Source organism: Phascolarctos cinereus, unplaced genomic scaffold, assembly GCF_003287225.1.
Source record: "Phascolarctos cinereus isolate Bilbo 61053 unplaced genomic scaffold, phaCin_HiC Scaffold_167;HRSCAF=740, whole genome shotgun sequence".
Lineage (NCBI taxonomy): Eukaryota > Metazoa > Chordata > Mammalia > Diprotodontia > Phascolarctidae > Phascolarctos > Phascolarctos cinereus.
The window spans coordinates 16,611-38,420 of NW_027555477.1; the positions used below are offsets into that span (position 1 = coordinate 16,611).

The 21,810-nt window shown below is 36.6% G+C and overlaps 1 protein-coding gene across 1 annotated transcript; it reads left to right on the forward strand.

Annotated features, from left to right (window-relative positions):
• The first annotated feature begins 3,841 nt into the window (after positions 1-3,841).
• Positions 3,842-18,194, forward strand: LOC110204251 (uncharacterized). The gene is given in 6 exon segments (XM_020980513.2): positions 3,842-5,028; positions 7,473-7,531; positions 7,534-7,586; positions 8,647-8,820; positions 10,346-10,452; positions 18,024-18,194. Coding segments are annotated over 6 exon segments (768 nt in total). The 5' UTR covers positions 3,842-4,795; the 3' UTR covers positions 18,166-18,194.
• Positions 18,195-21,810: the final 3,616 nt, after the last annotated feature.

Sequence of the window (21,810 nt, forward strand, 5' to 3'; positions counted from 1 at the left end):
TGTGTCTGTGTGTGTGTATATATATATATATATATATATATATATACATAGTTATACGCATACACACCCACAGACACATACACACAGATCTTCAAGGAAGATCTTTTCCAATGATTCCTCTTTCTCAAATAGCAACCCTTCCTTTTTCCCAGCACACTCTTGCTGCTGCTGCCACCATAACTGACCACTTTGAAGATACTACAACCAGACCTTTAATGGCCTCATTTTTGAAACTTACAGAGTCTCCTGGGCTCATCCGTTTTGAGGTTGCTGTTCAATCACCTATTGACTCTGGAAGATATACTGCTTCCACTGTTCCCTTACTCTACTCTACCATGAAGTTTTGAAGAATTTTGATTGCACACCATAAAGAAACAGGAACATTTTGGGAAATGGGGGGGGGAGGGCAGGGATTTCAGCTTCCTCTTGCTTTTTTAAAAATTTTATTTTTAGGCAATTGAGGTTAAGTGACTTGCCCAGGTTCACACAGCTAGTAAGTGTCAAGTGTTTGATCTAAGGCCAGATCTGCACTCAGGTAACTTCAGGACCGGTGTTCTATCCACTGCACCACCCACCTCTCCCCTCCCCATTGGTTTTTAAGCCAGAACTGTGGGTATATAGATAAGCGTTAATTAGTATAAATAATGAATTCCCATAAGTTGTCCCATACATTCACAGTATTTGAAGTTATAATTATGTAACTATGGCAGTTTATTCCAGTCCAATTCAAACAGGTACTGCAATCCAGATAATGTGACTAATTCATAAGATTCATTATTTGCATTAATTGGAAGGTAGCTAAGTTTTGCCTTGAGAACCAATGGGAAGACTTCACATATATATATAGACTAAATCCTATATAGACAGAATCTATATAGTGTCAAAAAGAGATGGGCAAAACGGCACACATTACACAAATGTGCCCTATAAAAAGGAAAACCAAAGAGAAACTTCATAACAGATAGCTTTATTAGATTTGGCATCCAAAGAACTGGGTTCAGATCTAGCCCCTGTCATTTATTAGCTGTGTCTCAAGTCATGAAATGGAGATAACCATAAAGAAACTGCCTATGTCACAAGATTGTTGTAAAAATGGAGATAAGTATGTAAAGTGCTGGATAAACCACAAGATAGTAAGTACAGGGGAGCTATTAGTATCACCAATAATAGTTGTAATAAAAATTACTTGTCCATTTTCAACTAGCTTTCATCTAGTCTATTTTCATTTGTCTTCATTAAAAACTCATGAAAATATTTTTAAACATCACAAATTTGATAACAGGTTTCTGCCAAACATTTGACATTAAGTCATGAGCTTTTTTTTGGGGGGGAGGTGATGTAATCAGGGTTAACTGACATGCCTACGGTGACACATGTAGTCAGTACTGTGTGTCCAAGGCCGGATTTGAACTTGGGTCCTCCAGACTCCAGGGCCAATGTTCTATCCACTGTGCCACCTAGCTGCCCGAAGGCATAAGCTTTTAATTAATAATTTGCCTGTATATTTTAAGCATTAACAAATTTAGTTTATTTTCCATATTTTTTTCTCTATATATATCAGCTACGTTTTTTTTTTTTTGGTAACACACATTGGCCCTCTCCCCAATAAGTATTTTATATATATATGTATGTATGTTAGAAAATAATTGTAAAATGCATTACTAATTTTCTATCCACAAATTGTACACAGTATAATATGTAAGTAAAGATTCTGTTACTTGTTAAATAGGACTTCTAACTAGCCAACCCATAGCCCAAATGTAGTCACGATACTAGATCATAGAAAATGTTATTGAACATCATATGCCATCTATTTTTTTTTTGGCTAGACAATAAGGCTAAGTGACTTGCCAAGGGTCAGACAGCTAGTAAATAGTATGTGTCTGAGGCCAGATTCGAACTCAAGTCCTCCTGACTCCAGGGCCAGTGCTCTATCCTCTGTGCCACCTAGCTGCCCCTATCATTATGCCATTTAGAGACAGCATTGAGGTTCTGTAGGATATCAGGTACGGCTGATAGAACAGAGAGAGTCCATCCCTTGAAGAAATGTTGACAAGTCATGTCACAAGTAAACCAACAACATATGGATCATCTGACTTACACACTGCACCAAAAACAGTCCACTATAGAAACCAAAAGATGTATACGATTAACTTGCATTTTGGTTGTTTGGACAGAAAAAGAAGGAGGAGGAGGAGTACAAGAAGTAGAAAATAGGGAAGAAGGATGAAAGATGGACAAGGGGCTTTGGAAACTAATGAAGATGGAGGAAAAGATTGAGAAGATGGAGAAGAAGAAGAAGAAGAAGAAGAAGAAGAAGAAGAAAGAAGAAGAGAGAAGAACAAGAAAAGAAGAAGAAGAACAAGAAGAACAAGAAGAAGAAGAAGCAGAAGAACAAGAAGAAGAAGAAGAAGAAGAAGAAGAACAAGAAGAAGAAGAAGAAGGAGGAGGAGGAGGAGGAGGAGGAGGAGGAGGACAAGGAGGAGGACGAGGAGGACGAGGAGCTTTAGAAGCTGAAGAAGATGGAGAAGGAGAAGATGGAGAAGGAGAAGAGGAATTCATGTCATGAATAGAAAGCAGCAGAGAAGCAAAAGTGGGGGGACAACAAGGCTACTTTGAGAATAACCTGTTCTATTCCCCTTTGCAGATATTTCTTTATGCCTTGAGGGTTGAATTAATTTCAATGAACAAAAATCTTCTAGCTTCTACTCTACATTATATGTCCCTTAAAAACAAAACCAACTTTGATGATCTATTCTAGTGTCATCCTGCAACAGTATCATTATCAATGATATATGGAGAATCCAAATATCTTTGTTGGAAGGGACCTTAAAAATCGTGCCGTCCAGCCTTACAATCAATGTAAGAATTGTTTGAGCACTGCGGTCAGACAACTTCTACTTGAGGGAAATTGTCTCAAAAGCAGTCCATTCCATTGCTATAAAGTTTATTTTTCCTTATACCAGCCAAAAACAGGCTGCTTTCATCACTGGTCTTAGCAATCTGTTTTGGAGCCTCCCTGGTCTTCACAATGGCCCTTGACATATTTGAAAATAGACATGCCTTCCAGTGGTCTCCTCTATCTTAATCATTCTTAGTTCATCCATATCTCTTCTCTCTGAATTTATCAATCTCCCTCTGATGTGTTTTAGGGGTGCAGGGACCACAAAATAACTTGGTTCAGGGCAGAGTCATCTGTAAAGAATTCACAAACTCAAGTAGTCTTCCAGTCCAGGGACAAAAAGTTTATTGTACCACTATTGTGGCAGGCAGAGCTTCTTAGGGAACTCACAACTTAACAGGAGTGATGCTAAAGCTTATATAGGAAAAGTTCAGTGAGTGGTGTGCCAAGTTTGCTAATTAGGTGGTGAACATACACTTTCTGTACCTTTTGGCACAGGTGTCGTTCGCTATTGGCGTGGCCTGGGAGGAGACCTTCTAAAGAATCTCTACCTGTACACCTCTACATCTATAATAAGATAGCCTGGGGAGTTGGGAATTGACGTCTATAGCTTGACCTCTGGATTGTATATGGTAGGTCTGCTGGTACAAGATAGTCTTGTTCATACAAGGAAAATTCTACAGAGGTCAGCTTGTTCTTGTAACAGGAAAAGATAGTTTGCCTCACTGGGGTCTACGCATGAATTACTGCCAGAGATAGGGCCTTTGGGCTGGGGAGAGATATGTTCCAAGGACTGGGGTCCGAGCACAAGTACTTCATCACCTGCTAATATGTAGCATCCATAATTAAACACAACAGGCTGGACTGCGTTTCTTCAGCCAGAGTCAAATGGAATCATCCTTTGGATTTAAACATTATTATTCTATTACTATAGCCTAAGGATGTTTAATTTTTTTAGCAACTTATGATCAACGAAAACTGACATATCTTTTGTTTTTTCAGTGAACTGTTGTAACCCCTTCCTTCCCACCCTTAATAACAGCATCCATATGGCAATTGTAATTCTGCAGAGGCTGGGCTTGAACCCAGGGCTTCCTGGCTAATGCCAACTCCACCCTCCCTGGACCAGGCTCCCTGTCCCATACAAATCATTCTCCCTCCTCCTGGAAGCAAGAAAGGGGAAGGGATAATCAGAAGAAAGAAGAACCTAGACTGTATTTGTCCCAGGGCACCGAGCAGACCCCCATGACACTTGTTTCAGTCTGGGCTTCACAGAGTCATGAAGGGCTGGAAGACACTTGGGAGGTCATCTAGTACAACGTCTTCATTTGACAGAAGAAGAAACTGAGGCTCAGAGAGAAAAAGGACTTTTTCCATCTTCGCAAAGGCAAGTAACAGAGTGGGTTCCAGGATTCGAACCCGAATCCTCTGAATCCAGATCCAGCACGCTTCCCATTAGGCCACACCTCGTCCTTATCCCCGCTACTTTGCTGTGCATCCCTTTTCAGCGGAGAGAGGAAAGAAGCTGGAGCGCCCGAAGCAGCCTGGAGCTCAGCCACTTTCAGATCTAGAGCTTTGGGCCCCTCCCACTGAGAGCTAATGGAAGCAGCACCTGAGCACTCACCTGTGCATGCCTTTTCCATTGGGCCCATGCATGACACAGGAGGATCTGATAAATGTATGCGGAATTGTCTGCCTCGAGGCGTTGCCAGGGCTACAACTGTCACTAGGTTTGAATCTTCTATAACTGTTGCGCGCTCTGGAATCTCTTAACCTCCAGTCTCCGGCCACTGCAGTTCTCTGTAGCGGAGGCGAGGTCCCCGGGCAGGCTGAAAGGCCAAGAGAAAACCCCTCCCTATTTCTCCCTACCGGCTCTGAAGTTCAGTAGCGAAAATGAAAAAGATTTTCAGTTTCCGCAGAAAGCGAACAGTGAATCCACTTCCAACCTCCGCCCTCAGGAGGAGGGACAGCGGGGTCCAAGAATCCGATCCTAATTCAGGATACCTGATTAGGGCCAAGGACCTGGAGAAGATCCACAAAGCTGCCTCCACTGGGGATGTGGCGAAGGTGCAGCACCAGCTGCTGCTGAGGAAGTCAGGTGTGAACGATCGAGATAAAATGAATCGGTAAGAGGGAGTGGGAAGAGGGGAGAGAAGTGAAGCCTTCCCCCCGGCAGCCTTGTGTGTCTGTGTGTCTTTGCTCACCCTTGGAAAAGCTGTTCCCCTCAGCAGCTGGGACAGGACAGCACCTCCCATCACGGTCAGGCTTTCCCTCCTGGACATTGGATAGTAAGTCCGGAAAGGTGGTGTCACCTCACCTTCCTGCCTGTTCAATTTTAATGAACGGGAAACTCCTTCATTTTACTTTGAGCCAGGGTCCAACCAACTTATATTTTCTCAATGGCAACTTGGGAAAATACTACTCTCTCTCTAGTGAAATGTAGTTTTTGAGTCGTTTCAGTTGTGTGTGACTACCCATGACTGTGTTTGAGGGATTTTCTTAGCAAAGATACTAGAATGGTTTGCCTTTTCTTTCTCCGGCTCCTTTTATGATAAGGAAACAGGCAAACAGGGTTAAGTGACATGCCCGGGGTCACATGGGTATCTGAGGCCAGTCATGAACTCAGGAAGATAAGTCTTCCTGACTCCACGCCCAGCACTCCTGTCCATTCTAGTTGCCTGCCCATGTGGGGAAACATGGCCACGATATGTGAAGTGTAAAAATGCCAAGGCAGAAAATTAATTTCTGCTTTTATTAAGCATCTGCTATATGTATCAGGCACCCAACTAACTGCAATAGATACGAAGAACTTGGGGAGCGGGGAATGTCCTTGCATTCTAGGAGGTAATCAGAAAGGGAGACTAAGGAGGAGAGGATGGGATACTTAGGAGGAGAACCAAGAAAGAGTAGTGTTACAAAACCTAGAGAGAAGAGAATATCAAGGAGAAGAGTGGTCTAGTTTGAAAGGCTTCAGAGAGGAGAAGGATGAGAATTGAGAAAAGACCATTAGATTTGGCAATTAAGAGAGCATTAGTATCTTTGAAGAGTTTGGAAGCCAGACTGTAGAGTGTTAAAAGAAAATGACAGGAGAAGAAGTGGAGACAGCTGTTGTCAAAGGCCTTCTCCTCACATCTAACCACAAATGGCAAGAGAGATGTGGGATGAGAGTGGGGACAGATTGATCAAGTGATGGTTTCTTGAGAATGAGGGAGAGGATATGGGAATGTATGTAGGCTATCAGGGAAGTAATTAGTAGGCAGGGAAAGATTGAAGATAAATAAGAATAGGAATGATAGAGGGCATAACCCATTAGAGGAGATAAGATAGAATGGTATCACTTCTACATGTAGAAGCATTCTCAGTGGCAAGGAGAAGGGCCACCTCTTCCTATGAGGTGGCTGAAGAAGGACATAGTGGCAGAAGGCATTTGTACGTTGATGAGAAGGAGGGGAACAGGGAGGACTCAGGTAATGGCCTCAGTTTTTTCTGTAAAATATGAGGCAAGATTTTTAGTTGAGAAGGTACATAGTGAACCAAGGGAGGTTTGAGGAGGGATTAAAAGGTTGCAAAGCTGCTCTGGTGAGTGGCATAGGGAATTTACCATGGAGCTAGAATATAAAGTGATTGCCTTGCAGCAGTGAGAGCCCAGTTGAGATTATGTAACATAAATTTATAGTAGATCTAGTAAACACAGTTGTATGATTTTCTCCACCTTTATTGAGTAGCAAGTGTATAGGAAGAAAGACAGTAGAAGGCAGCAGTGATTCAAGGCTGAGGCTTGGCAAGACACAATTGGCAGATTATAAGGCGGCGACGTACCAGGCTCTTACTTCAAAACCTTGCCATCATGGTAGAACTACCAAAACTTGCACCCTGCTGGGATGGCCTTTAGCAGCACAGATTCACTTCCACTGTCCAATGTCACGTGGCAGTAAGATTTTAGTGGAGAATGCACACACATTTGCACACGTGCTTGTACAAATACACAATATGCAAAGATGTAAATGTTTTTCTGAGGCAGCTGCTTTACTAAATGTTTTGTAATTATGGATGCTCTTAGTGGAAAGAAGTTATTATTACACTTAACAGCCAAGCAGGGTGATGCACACCGGTAATCCCAGCTACCAGTGTGACTGAGGCTGGCAGATCTCTTGAACTCATGAGTTTGCAGCTGGTGGGCTATGCCAGAATGATGTCTGCATTGAGGCTGGCATCAATATGGTGAATCCCAAAGTACGAGAGGCCATCAATTTCCTAAAGGGAGGTGAACCAACTGAGGTCAGAAACTGAGCAGAGTTCCCATGTCAATATGTAGTGAATTTTTAATCTGTTTTTGTTTTTGTTTTTACCCCTGGCAATTTTGTCCATCATATCGAGCAAAAAGAGCTAATGCATATTTTATATTTCTTTGGGTGACAGTAGTATCCATTTATATTCATTTTGGCAGTGATTTAGAGTCTAGGCATAAGAATAATGCATTTTAGTTAGAAATCACACTAACTAATAAGTGCAAAATTGTGATTGTTGTAATACATTATCAAGCAGTCACATAGCTCTCTCCTTTCCGTAGGACACCTCTACACCTGGCCTGTGCTAATGGATATCCAGATGTTGTAGCTCTCTTAGTAGAGAGAACTGCGATCTAAACCTGCTGGACAATGATAATCTAACACCTTTGATGAAGGTATGTACTAGTTAATCATGCTGGTCAATGAAATGCTTTTTGATTTCTCTCTGCTTAAGAAAATATGATTTACAAATCAAAACAACTCTGAGGTACCACATCACACCTATCAGATTGACCAACATGACAAAACAGGAAAATGATAAATGTTGCAGGAGATGTGGGAAAATTGGAACACTAATACATTGTTGGGGTAGTTGTGAAATGATCCAACCATTTTGGAGAACAGTTTGGAACTATGCTACAAAAATGTGCATACCCTTTGATCCAGCACTAGCACTTCTAGGGCTATATCCCAAAGAGATCAAACAAATGGGAAAAGGACCCACGTGTACAAAAATATTCAGAACAGCTCTTTTTGTGGTGGCAAAGAATTGGAAATTAAGAGGATGCCCTTCAATTGGGGAATGGCTGAGCAAGTTGTGGTATATGAATGTAATGGAATACTATTGTGCTATAAGAAATGATGAACAGGCAGGCTTCAGAAAAACCTGGAAAGACTTATGTGGTCTGATGCTGAGTGAAGTAAGGAGAACCAAGAGGACTTTGTACACAATAACAGCCACGTTATGCGATGACTAATATTGTTATACTGAATCCTTCTCAGCATTGCAAGGACCTGAGACATCTCCAGAGGCCTCGGGATGGAAAATGCTGTCCACGTCCAAAGAAAGAACTATGGAAGTCGAATCGCTATCACTCATTTTTACCTTCTGTTGAGTTTTGTTTCGGCTTTCTGATGGTTCCTCCTATTGGTTTTAATTTTTACTTACAACTTCACTAATGTGAAAATATGTTTAATAGGAATGTAAACGTAAAGCTTATATCAGATTGTGTGCTGTCTTGGGGAGGATGGGGAGGAGGAAGGGGAAGAAATATTTTCAACTCTAAAGTATATGGAAATGATTGTTGATAAATCAAAATAAATTAATAAAATTAAACATTTTTTAAAAAGAAAATATGGTTTACTAACTTATTTAAATAACATTAATGATGTTTTAGTATATTAAATTTTTATCTCAGAGCATTAATTGTCTCTTTCTCTGTACTATATTGACAGGCAGTACGGTGTCAACATGAGGAGTGTGCTACTACCCTGCTCGAACATGGTGCGGACCTCAATCTTGTGGACACCGACAACAACACGGCACTTCACTATGCTGCCTTTGGACAGAACACAGCTATAGCAGCAAAGCTGCTGAAACACAACATGGACATTGAGGGAAAAAACAAGGTAGAAACCCACCTTTTGTATAATAAACTATTTTGTGAGTTAAAATGTGCAATCAGGTGGTGTCCAATTCACATATTTTGTAATTCATATATTCATGGAAGCATTTCTTTAATGAAAATAACTTAAAATAATTCTGTAGTCAACGTCCATTGGCCTTTGGAATTTTCTAATAGTGTGGAGGTGGAGGAGGAGGGGTGGGCAAACAAGGGAGGAGATTTTACTCACGTTGGACTTCCTAATGAGGAAACTCCCTCTACTGGTTTAGACTAGGGCCTGCTCTACAATTTAATCTTAGACTAGGGATTGTTACACAAGATACATTATCTTTAAAAAAGCAACAATGACTTAATAGTTGTCTTCATGTAATTGGCCTCCTTCACATTCTATATATTTACGCATTTAAAAATGTTATTCGGGAAAGGAATCCATGATACAACAAAACTTAAGAAACCCTGTCTTTATGCAGTGTCCTAGGGTACTGAAATGTTAAGTGACTCCTCAGGGTCACCCAGCTAGTATATGTGGGTGAGTGGCAGGCTTTGAATCTAGGTCTTACTGACTTCGAGGCTGCTCTCTACCCATTCCACCCCAGCTGTCTCTCCAGAATTTTGATTGCATGATACATTAGGTCTGCTCCCCAGGACACAGTGGTTCCACCAAATATTTGCCTACAATGCTTTTTCTGACAATACACCTTTACATATGATAACACAATGTTAATTTGTCATGTAGAAATGCCATAAGTTTTTTTAAAATCTTTTTAAAAATGTGTTCCTACTAAGTATAAAAATATACAGACACAGAATTTTTGCAAGAATAAATTCTTAAGTGTATGTGTTTTTTTTCCTGTTTCCTAAAGACTATATACCCTTTCCTTTCTATAGTTACTGAATAACTCCTGATTTTTAGGAAAAGGTTTAACTCTTAGTCACTGCCAGTTGAGAGAGAAAAAAAAACATAAAGCATACTTTAGGAGGGCTGAGAAGAGAGGGAATATGCCAATGAAAATGACTTTCTTCCAGGTTTAATCACCTTGAGGCAAGATTTTCTTAAGTTTTGAGGCTGCTTATACACACTCAAGGGCAGTAGGTAAAGAGAAGTAGGCAAATGTAAAATTGACCATGGTATAGCTTTAGCTTGGCAAAGTACTGAGGAAATAAGGTTGGCTGCATGCAGACAATAAGTTCTCATGACACAAAGATAGCAAGAAAGGAAATAATATGGAACAGTCTCCTATAAATCCTGGGTCTCTATATACTAAATCACAAATTTGTAGCTCTCTGGTTTCATTCTGTCATTTTACATATGAGGAAACTAAGGAAGTGAAATAATTTGCTTATGATCACACAGGAATTAACTAACAGAAGCAGGATTGGTCTTCTTGCTCCAAAATTCCGTCGTACCATACCTACTTAACAAATTGTTAGCAAGTTCACAGGATGTTCACAAAATGCCTTAAGCTGAATTGATGTATACATATAGAATTTTTACATATTGTAACAATATCTTTAACATGATTTTGCAGGAAGGCTATACACCGCTTGTGGTTGCAATTAGAGAAAATAATCTGGCTATGGTAGATTTTTTCTTAAAAAATGGAGCAAATGTGAATGCCACGGATAACACTAAAAGGTACAGTAATTACTGCTTGAAATAAAATAAAGAGAGAAAAGTTTCTAGAATAATAAGAACAACTTAAACCATGGAACACATGGAACAACAATAATCAAAACTGGTTATCATTGTGAAAGGGTGAAAAATGTCCAAAAACATCCAGTATGAGAAGAAAAACTATTATTCTTGACTGCAACAGAGAAAGCAGTTCATGTAGGCCTGCCAATCTTGGTTAATTGGTGATTACTATTTGCAGTTTTATTTATTTGATTTTAAGTTAGTTAAGATTATCCCAAAGAAGTTTTGTACTCTGGTGTTTCAGGTGATTCTCTTTATGAAATAATCTTCATGTCACCCATGAGAATTGTAGTGTGTGTTTTCTCCTCTTCCTTTTTTTGATTTTTCCTTAAGAATATGCACATTGAGAAATACAAACCAATACAAGAATAATACGATGACATACTCTGATGAACCCATGATCTTATCATTGTGGAAACTTGTGCGACTGGTACATATTTTAATCTTTCCATGCCTTCTTATCCTACATGATTTTCATCATTGTCATTCCATAAATCCACTATAGAGGATCCAGGAAACACACTGAAGCTTTCTCCTGGTTCTTTTAATACATGAGGAACAGTGCAGTGAAAATTCTTTCTGGCTTTTATTTTTAATACAAGATTAGGTCATCCTCTTTTTTTTTTTTGTTTATCCATGTCTTTGAGAATGTCTGTCATACCACTTCCTACATCAAAGTCATTATTGCCTGAAACTCCTTATACTCACCATGCATATTTCCATGGCCTTTGAGATTATCTACAGTTTTGATCCTTCTGAGATTATTTTTGGTTTTTGGATTTTTAAAAAATCACTGTGGCCACATAGCATTCTTGAGAGAATATTGGTGTTTATACAATGAACTTTTGTGGCAATGGAGTCATTGTAAGTGCTGTATAGTTTCTCAAATGAAATTCAGTTGAATCTCCTTTTCCCAATAATTATGAGCCCAGTGCACTGCTGTTCTTCAATACCCATTCAAGCAGTGTGCGTGTGTATTAGGACACATATAAACACCTCTACAAAGATATAGATTGACCAAGTAGATGGGGCTGTCCTTTCAACTCTACGTAATCTAGGAAATATTTACTTTTCATTCACTTTTTCAGGGTGGATTCTTAGACCAATACATTTTGACTAAGTTTGGATTTCATCAAGGAGCTTTTTGTTCCAGGGCTTGATACAATCAGCACAATGTCATCCACAAATAGGAGCATTTGTAAATCTTTGCCATCATATACAATCTCTGTTCTATTTGGATCCTGTCCAGGACATCCTATGTAACACTGGGAAACACCTTAGGTGAGCATATGCCTCACAATTTACATCTAGCTTAATGCTGATACTTACTCATTGAACCAAGTTATCCCTTTGTGTGGCATGGGTCATTGAGCCTTGTATGATTTTAACATTAGCATGTGAGAAACTTGTTTGATATCACCAAAATTGAAAAACAAAACAAAACAAAACAAAAAGACAAGGACCTGACATTATCCTAACACACAAATAGGACTGATTACAATTGTTGGAATAATTTTGGAATTAGTTGTCTATATTCATTCAGATCATCGACTGTCCAGAATAAAGGTCAAAATTAATATAAATGAGAAAAAAGGATAAAGATGAAAAGCAGACAGTAGTCATAGCAGCTGTTTCCTCTTGTGATTAAGCATGCTATCAACTCCCCCAGATGAGAAATGGACATAGCTATTATCCAGTTAACAAGCTGGATTGTCTATATTATTCCTTCTTTGTGCCAATATTGATGACAGTAAGGTTCAATCAATGGCCATCGGGCACCCTCTTATCTTCTCCAAATTTAACACATTCGAGCACTATATATGCTAAGCTATGCTAGGCAGTGGACATATGAAATTTCTCAAAAGTTTAATGCAAAGGAGTTGCCTCAAAGAGAAGGCCAAAAGAGCCCAGAAACGGCATCAGCTGGGAGACATAATCTCTGCCAAAAAGAGAGCTATTATGGCTAAGATGAACTCAAGCTTACACTAAAACATAATTTGTAAATAAAATAAAATAAAACAAAATGAAATGAAGAGGAAGAGGATAGAAGATGAAGACCAGTATTGCTTTCCAAAATAATGAAAAGCAGTTGAAGAGAAGATAAACCTGTAGGTTGTTTGACATGAAGCCTAAATCAGATCATCCTGAGAGCATTTGTTTATGAAATTTGAAGAGTGACAATGCATAGATATGAAATAGAACAGAACTACCATTATTTCTATTTTCATTAACACCAACATGGGAACATTTGGGAAAGATTGCTTCCTAAGGAAATAAAAATATATGAATATTAAAAAGTAATAGATTAGATTTTTAGATTTTTCATTGAGCAGATATTTCAAAAGATGTGTGTGGTATCTTTTTGAGCCTTCACTTCTGAATGTTAATTTTTTTAATAGTATTTCCCCACACTTACATGTCAAGACAATTGTTAGCATTTTATTTTTACAAAATTTTGAATTCCAAATTTTTCTCCCTCCCTCGCTCCCCTCCCTTCTTCTGAAACTGGCAAGCAGTTTGATATGGATCATACATGTGCTATCATGTACAATATATTTCCATATTAGTCATAGTTGTGAAAGAAGAAAACAGATCAAAAAGACAAAAACTTGAAAAAGAACAAAGTAAAGGAGAAACTATGCTTCCATCTGCATCCAGAGTCCGTCAGCTCTTTATCTGGATGTGAATAGCTTTTTCCTTCATGAGCTCTTCGTGATCTGACTTATTTCACATCATTGTGCTGCTGAGACGAGCTGAGTCATTCACAGTTGATCATCACATAGTGTTCCTGCTAACTGTGTACAATGTTTTCCTGGTTCTATGCATTTCACTTAGATCAGTGAATACGAGTCTTTCCACGTTTTTCTGAAATCTGCCTGCTCACAATAGTATTCCATTATATTCATACACAGCAGCTTATTCAGTAATGGGCATCCCCTCAATTCCAAATATTTTGCCACCATTAATAGGGTTGTTATAAGTATTTTTGGACATGTAGGTCCTTTTCTGTTTTTTATAATCTCTTTGGGATACAGAACTAATAGTGGTATTACTGGATCAAAGAGTGTACACAGATTGGTTGCCCTTTGGGCATAGTTCCTAATTGCTTTCCAGAATGGTTTTATCAGTTCACACTCTACCAACAGTGTGTCACTGTCCCCAGTTCTCCACATCCTCTCAAACATTGATCATTTTCATTTTTTGTCATATCAGCCAATCTGATAATTGTGAGGTGGCACCTCAGAGTTGTTTTAATTTGCATTTCTCTAATCCAAAGTGATTTAGAGGACTTCTTCATATGCCTGTGGATCACGTTGATTTCTTCATCTAAAAACTGCCTGTTCCTATCATTTGACTGTTTATTATGGGGAATGATTTATATTCTTACAAATTCGACTTAGTTCTGTATATATTTGAGAAATGAGATCTTTTTCAGAGACGCTTGCTATAAAGATTGTTTCCCAGCTTTCTGCTTTCCTTCTACTCTTCGTTTTATTGGTACAAAAGCTTTTTATTTGAATATAATCAAAGTAGTCTATCTTACATTTCATAATGCTCTCTATCTCTTATTTGGTCATAACTTCTTCCCTTACCCATAGATCTGACAGGTCACATTCCTTGATTCCTCGCTCTTCTAATTTGCTTTTGGTGTCATCCTTTATGTCTAAATCATGCACCCATTTTGACCTTATCTTGGGATACAATGTGAGATGTTGGTTTATTTCTTATTGTTTTTGAGTTTTCTGATCAGTTTTTGTGAAATAGTGAACTCTTTTGCCATAAGCTGGGGTCTTTGCGTTTATCAAATACTAGGTTCCTGTGGTCATTAACTATTGTCTTTTGTACCTAATCTATTCCATTGATCCACCACTGTATTTCTTACATACAAGATTAGTTTTGATGATTACTGCTATATATCTGGTATTGCTAGGCCACCTTTCTTTGTACTTTTTTTTTCATTAATTCCCTTCATATTTTGACCTTTTTTTCTTCCAGATGAATTTTTGGTGATTTTTTTTTTAGTTCTGTCAAATACTCTTCTTGGCAGTTTTATTAGCACTGAATAAATAAATTGGTTTCAGGCAGACTTGTGATTTTTTTTATTATGTTGGCTTTGCCTACCCATGAGCAATTGATATTTTTCCCATTGTTCAGATTTGACTTCATTTGTATGAAAAGCATTTTGTGATTGTGTTCATACAGTTCCTGGGTTTGTCTTGGTAGGTAGACTCCCAAGTATTTTGTATTGTTTACAGTTATTTTGAATGGAATTTCTCTTTCTATTTCTTGCTGCTGAGCTTTGTTGGTCATAAAAAAGAATTCCTGATGATTTACTTGGATTTATCTTATATCCTGCAATTTTGCTGAAGTTGTTAATTATTTCATGTACTTTTTCAGTTGATTTTCTAGGATTCTCTAAGTATACTCTCATATCAGTTGCAAAGAGCGATAAATTTGTTTCCCTATTGCCTATTCTATTTCCTTCAATTTCTTTTTCTTCTCTTATTGCTATAGCCAGCAATTCTAGTACACTATTGAACAGTAGTGGTGGTAATGGGCATTCTTCCTTCACCTTGATCTTATTGGCAGGGCTTCTAGCTTATCTCTATTATAGATGATGCTTGTTGAAGGTTTTGGATAGATACTGCTTATCATTTTAAGGAATGCTCCCTATATTCCTATGCTCTCCATTGTTTTTAATAGGAATCTGAACTGTAATTTGTCAAAAGCTTTTTCAGCTTTTGTTTAGATATTCATATGATATCTGTTGGTTTTTTATGGATATGGTCAGTTGTGCTTATAGTTTTCCTAATACTGCACCAACCCTGCATTCCTGGTACAAATCCCACCTGGTCGTAGTATATAATCCTTGTGCTAAGTTGTCGCAATTGCCTTCCTAGTATTTTGCTCAAAATGTTTGCATGGATATTCACTAGAGAAATTGATCTACAATTTTCTTTTTCTCTTTTAGCTCTTCACGTTTTAGATATCTGTACCACATTTTTTTGTCATAAAAGGAGTTTATTATGACTCCACTTATTTTTCCAAATATTTTACATATAGTAATTCATTGTTCTCTGAGTGTTTGATTGACTTCACTTGTGAACCACTCTGGCCCTTGGGGATTTTTTCATACTGAATTCATTAATGGCTGGTTCAGTATCTTTTTCTAAGATGGATTTATTTAGGCATTCTGTTTCCTGATCTATTAATCTGGGTAATTTATATTTTCAAAAATATTCATTGATTTAGCTCAGATTGTCAGATTTATTGACACATAATTGGGCAAAGTATTTCCTAATGATTGCTTTAATTTCTTCTTCCTTGATGATGATTTCACCCTTTTCATTTTTGATACTGGTAGTTTGTTTTTCTTCTTTCTTTCTTTTTTTTTTCAATCAAATTAATCAATAGCTTATCTGTCTTCTTCTTTTTTCATAAAGCTTGCTTCCAGATTTATTTGTTAGCTCAGTAGTTTTTGTTTTTGTTTTTTGCTTTTAATCTTACTACCTCACCTTTGATTTTCAGAATTTGGCATTTGGTTCAGTTGGGGATTTTTTATTCATTTTTTCTAGTTTCCTTTTCTTTTGTTTATTTATTTTAGTTGGGAAAGCAATTAATTGATCCCATCTTTTTTATGTTTTGTTGAAGTAAAAATTTAGAGAAATAATTTCTCCCCTAAGCACTGCTCTGGCTGTATCACATCCATTTCAGTATGGTGTCTCATGGTTGTCATTCTCTTTAATGAAATTACTGATTGTTTCTATGATTTATTCTTTGACCTGCTTATTGTTTAGGATTAGATTATTTTGTTTCCAATTAACATTTAATCTGTCTTTCTCGCACCCTTTGGTGAAAGTGGCTTTAATTGCATTATAATCTAAAAAGAATACATGTGATATTTCTGCCTTTCTACTTTTGGTTTTGAAGTTTTTATGCCATAATACATGGTCAGTTTTTTTGCTTAGGTAACATATGCTGTCAAGAAAAAGGTATATTCCTTTCTGTTCCCATTCCGTTTTCTCCAGAGCTCTGTCATATCTAACTATTCTAATAATCTATTTACCTCTTTAGTTTCTTGAGTGTTTATTTTTTGGTTGGATTTATTGAGTTCTAAGAGGAAGCAGTGGAGGTCCGCCACTAGCATAACTTTGCTGTCTATCTCTTTCTCTAACTCATTTAACTTCTCTTTTAAGAATTTGGATGCTATACCACTTGGTACATATATGTTTAGAATTGATATTGCTTCATAGTCTATGGTATCTTTTAGCAAGATGTAGTTTCCTTCCTTATCTGTTGTAATTAGATCTATTTTTGCTTTTAATATTTCTGAGATCAGGATGGCTACTCCTGCTTTTACACTTAAGCTGAAGCATAATGTATTATGCTCCAATCTCATACCTCTGCTCTGTGTGTATTTCTCTGTTTCAAATGTGTTTCTTGCAAATGACATATTGTAGTATTCTGGTTTTTAATCATTCTCCTACGTCCATATTTAGTATTCTGAATCCATTCTCCTACCTGCTTCCATTTTTGAGAGTTCATGCCAATTACATTCATGAATATGATTATTAACTGAGAATTTCCCTCCATCCTATTTTTCTTCTTGTTTGTCCTCTCTCTCCTTTCACCCTTTACCTCTTCACCAGTGTTTTGCTTCTGTTGAACACCTCCCCTGATCTGCCCTCCCTTCTGTCAGTTCTCCCATACCCTCCTCCTACCTTAATTCATATTCTCCCCTCCTACTTCCCTGTTCGGTAACATAGATTTCTATATTCAAATGATTGTCTATATTATTCCTTCTTTGTGCCAATATTGATGACAGTAAGGTTCAATCAATGGCCATCGGGCACCCTCTTATCTTCTCAAATTTAACACATTCAATCTCTCCCTTCCTTCTGCACTCAGTATACTCCTCTTTGTCATAGCTTAATTATTTTCATGTTATTCCCTCAAATTCACCTTATATTCATAATTCTGTCTATGTATGTTCCTTCTAGCTGTACTATTATTGACATGATTTTTAAGAATCAAAGTATTATCTTACCATGTAGGGATGTAAACAGTTTAGCTCTACTGATTCCCTTACGTTTTCTCTTTTTCCCTGTTTATGCTTCTCTTGGATCTTGATACTGGAGATCAAATTTTTGGTTTAATTCTGGTTTTCTCCTTATGAAAACTGTGTAGGATCCCAGGAGAAAGTCCTTAACTGTTGCACACACAAGGCTTTGACAAACTGTCTACTTGTCTATTATGAAGCCTTAAATTTGACAATCCCCATAAAAACTCTAAGGGGACAAAAAAAATTCTTTCTTTCTTTTCTTCTGCTTTTAATTGCATTTTTCCTGCTTCACATAAGCAATAAAAGTACTCATATCCATCACTAAGCATGCTCCACATGGATATTCACTCTAAAGAATATGAGATATTCTCTTGTTGAAACATAAAAAAATCTGATTAGATATGACTTTTTAAATTCTTAAATGTAAATTGTTTCTTTGTTATTATAGGACACCCATCATGCATGCTGCCATTGGTGAACCAGTAGGCATAGTGAGTCTTCTTCTTCAATATGATGTTGATGTCTCTTGCCGAGATAAATCTCGACGGACAGTTTACGAGCATGCCAAAATCAGCTGTCGCCCAATGTAAGTTCTAACATTATAGTTCTAATTATCTTTATACAATTGCATTTAAAAGGTTTTTTTCCCCGTATACTTGAGACTGCCAGGGACTTTCATAGTTGCATAAAATAGCAAGCATCTGACAAGCATACTTCAAGTCACTAAGAAGAAATTGGGCAAATGGCAAAGTTAGGTTGTCCAAATTTAGGAGGACATGAGCAAGAGACAGGGTACAAAGTAGAGTCAGGTAATCTGAGATCAGAATTTTCAGAAATAATAATGATGAAACCTGCCATTTTTATAATTCTTTAAGGTTTTCCAATGTTTTACATACACTTTATTATTTGATCTTCACAAAAGTTCTGTAATTTATTATACTGTCTGATTTAGAGAGGTAATTTTTGTTTGTTTGTTTTTTAACCTTTGCTGACACCTCTCAGTTATAGTAGACCTAAAGTTAGTTTTAGGGAAAATCACAATATGTCTTAGATGCCTTCAAAGGAGTGATAAATGAAAAGAATAAATCATAAATATTAATAGTCAACATTAGAATTTATAGAGTGGCAGTTTGGTACAGGGGAAAGAGTGCTCAATTTGGAGTCAGAGGACCTGGGGACAAATCATGCCTCTCACTATATGTGTAATGTTGGACAACTGTTACCTTCTCTGGGACTCAGTTACTTAATCTATAAAATAAAGAGATTAGAGTAGATGACAAATATAGACCCTTTCAGTCCTAAACTTACAGTTCTATAATATTGTGACTCTTAAGATAAGTGTATCACATCTAGATTGAATGATTGGTTATGCTCTACAGACTTTATGAAAACAACATTTTTTTTTGGTGATAATCTGATTATGTAAGGTTTGAGATACACCAATACTTGGTGCATATAATTTTTATCTTTGTTGATGTAGACTTAATATGTTTTATATTTTATTTTATACATAGTCATTATAAACTAATTACTGAGTATGGAAGACAGAAGGGACTTTATCAGTCCCATTCAACCCTAACCAGCAGTTCAGAGAGTGCTTTTGATCCAGAATTTACTTTGGGTGCAGCTGCCATGGATCAAATAGGTAAGACTTAAAAACCTGAAGAAATAGTGACTTTAGAAAATAATGAAAGAGCAATCTTAAAATTCATATATACTTTTTTCTGTTTCCATTTTATACTTTAAATGGGTAGGAACTTATTTATTTTTGATTAGTTACTTAATTATCCTTGTAGGTTCACTATCCTGAAGCCATTTACTAAAAACAGCCACAAGATCTTTTGTGTTATTATTATCTGCTTTATCCAAAAATTTCTTTATGTAGGCTTCAATACAATTTTCAGGTTTCTAAATTATTCTAAATATATTTAACCAAATTATATGAAAAGTCTTTAATACTTTTAAAATGTATTATATTTAGCAATATAATTTATTTCTGATTCTTAAATATGGAAAAAATAAATAATAAATATGAGACTCCTATAACTGTAGCATGCGTACCCATACTTACATACACACACGGACAGAGGGACTGTATGAATATATAAAGATAGAACAGAAAAAGAACAAGAGAGCAGAGCCCACATTCTTTTTTAGAACTCTGTAAATCACTTATCCAAGCTTTGGAAATATATACATTTTAAACCTTTTCAAAATTTTAAAAGGTTCATAAAGCTTTTGCTTTATTCTAAAGAAAATACAAAACCCACAGGATTTAGAGGGACCAGGGAATAGAGATTTGAAAGGAAATGCATATAACCATAGATTTTTGGTCAGTATTTGCATCACTTTGTGATTCAGGTAGTTAAACTTTAGACAGGAGAAGATTTTCTGACTTACCTCCTAACATTTAATCCTACCGCTGGGCCATTTGGAATCTTAATGATCTGGGCTTGTAATAATAAATTCATCTCACATTTATAAGACTTTTTTTTTAAATCAGTTGACCTATTACCTTGTGTGAAAGATAGTGTGGATATTCTGGTTGCTCTCATTTGAATGGTGATGAAACTGAGGAGCACAAAGCTTCGATGACATGCTCATGCTAGCAGAGCTAAAAGGAAAGAGTTATCATGCCCTCTTAACTACTGTACATTACATTATATATCAGGAAGAGATGACCTATGTAAACCTTCCTTAGAAGAAATGAGAAATCACAATGGCAGAAAAGACAGTATTTAATTTTAAGTATACATTACTACTGCCTAAAAAGGTTATATTCCAATAAAATATTTTAATTCCCTATAGCTAGTCATGTGACAACTGAACCTCACTTTCCCTCATTTTGTTCATTTGTAAAGCAGTCTTATCTATAGCTACATACATGAAATTGTTATGACAAACATTGAAGTTCAAAAAAGTGAAGTTCTGTTCCTCAATAATAGTTTTACATGTTAACTACATATAAAATTTTGAGCACATTTTTAAAAAATTCTTAATCCAATTTTAATAAAAACAATTATACTAAGTAATCTCATTGAAGATGTAGTGTCTATGAAGTTAATCAAGAAAAAGTTATAGTCTAGAACACAATTAAATATAAGGACATTGAAGAGTATGGCTTATTAGTGATAGATAAAGCTATTCATAAATATGTTCAAGGAAGATATCAGAATGTAAACATTGACTTTATGAAATATATAGTAACCAATAACATTTTCTATACAAGCCAAAATCATAATGTATGTATAAATATATTAATGTTAGAATTGTAAAATGTTAAAAGAACTAGGGATAGGAATAAAAAGAAAAATTAATTACAATTATTTGCTATTACAAAATATATCTGCTTTCCTTCAAATACTCATCTTTCACTATGAGACATTTATTTTTTCCACCTCATTTTCTGTTCATCAAAAAAAAATGGTAAAAATTCATCATTTGATTGGTAACTGCAGCAGTAATGGCATCGCTTATCCCTTTATTAGACTCAAAATTGGTGATCTCTGAGTTCTTTTGAACTTTTGAGGAATCATTGAGCTATTGTCATAAACCTCATATCTTCATTGTTTTGTAGTGAACCTTAGAGTAATAATAAAGTGACAACTGTTTTCTTTGACTTTTACTAATAGTGAAACTTTTGCATGTTTTTTTTTTTTTGTAAATCATATTGTCCAAGGGAACCAGGCATTTACATTAAAAATGAGTATGCTAGAGCCCTGGTCCTGGGGCCTAGTAGTCTTTTTCACTTCCCTGAAACCAACATTTGCTTTCTTACCATTATTTATTTCATTCTTTTGTACCCATTAATTGTGAATAACCCCAATTTTACCAAAAAAAAAAACCAGAATTCATGAGTTTTCTAGTACGTTGGCAAATGATGATATTCTGGGGTTGATCACCACCCTAGATATTTCTTCTGGTTACTTTGATATTTTAATTCAGGTTTATGGTAGAAAAGCCACAAGGTATCCTGCTCTCTAAAAATTGATACTGTATTTGCTCTTTGTGCAACCATAATTTTAATTGTGCAATATCATCTTCCTACACAAATCAACATGGATGATACTATGAACCGATGAATGATAAAGGCCACAAGTCAAAGATATCCAAAAGATATCCTTCTCAACAAAGACAAGGCTGTTGTGTAGATAGATAAGCCAGGAAGGATTTAGGACCAGTGGTTTAGTACTGCCTCTGCCACTAACTACCTCCTTCATCTCTTTGAACCTCAG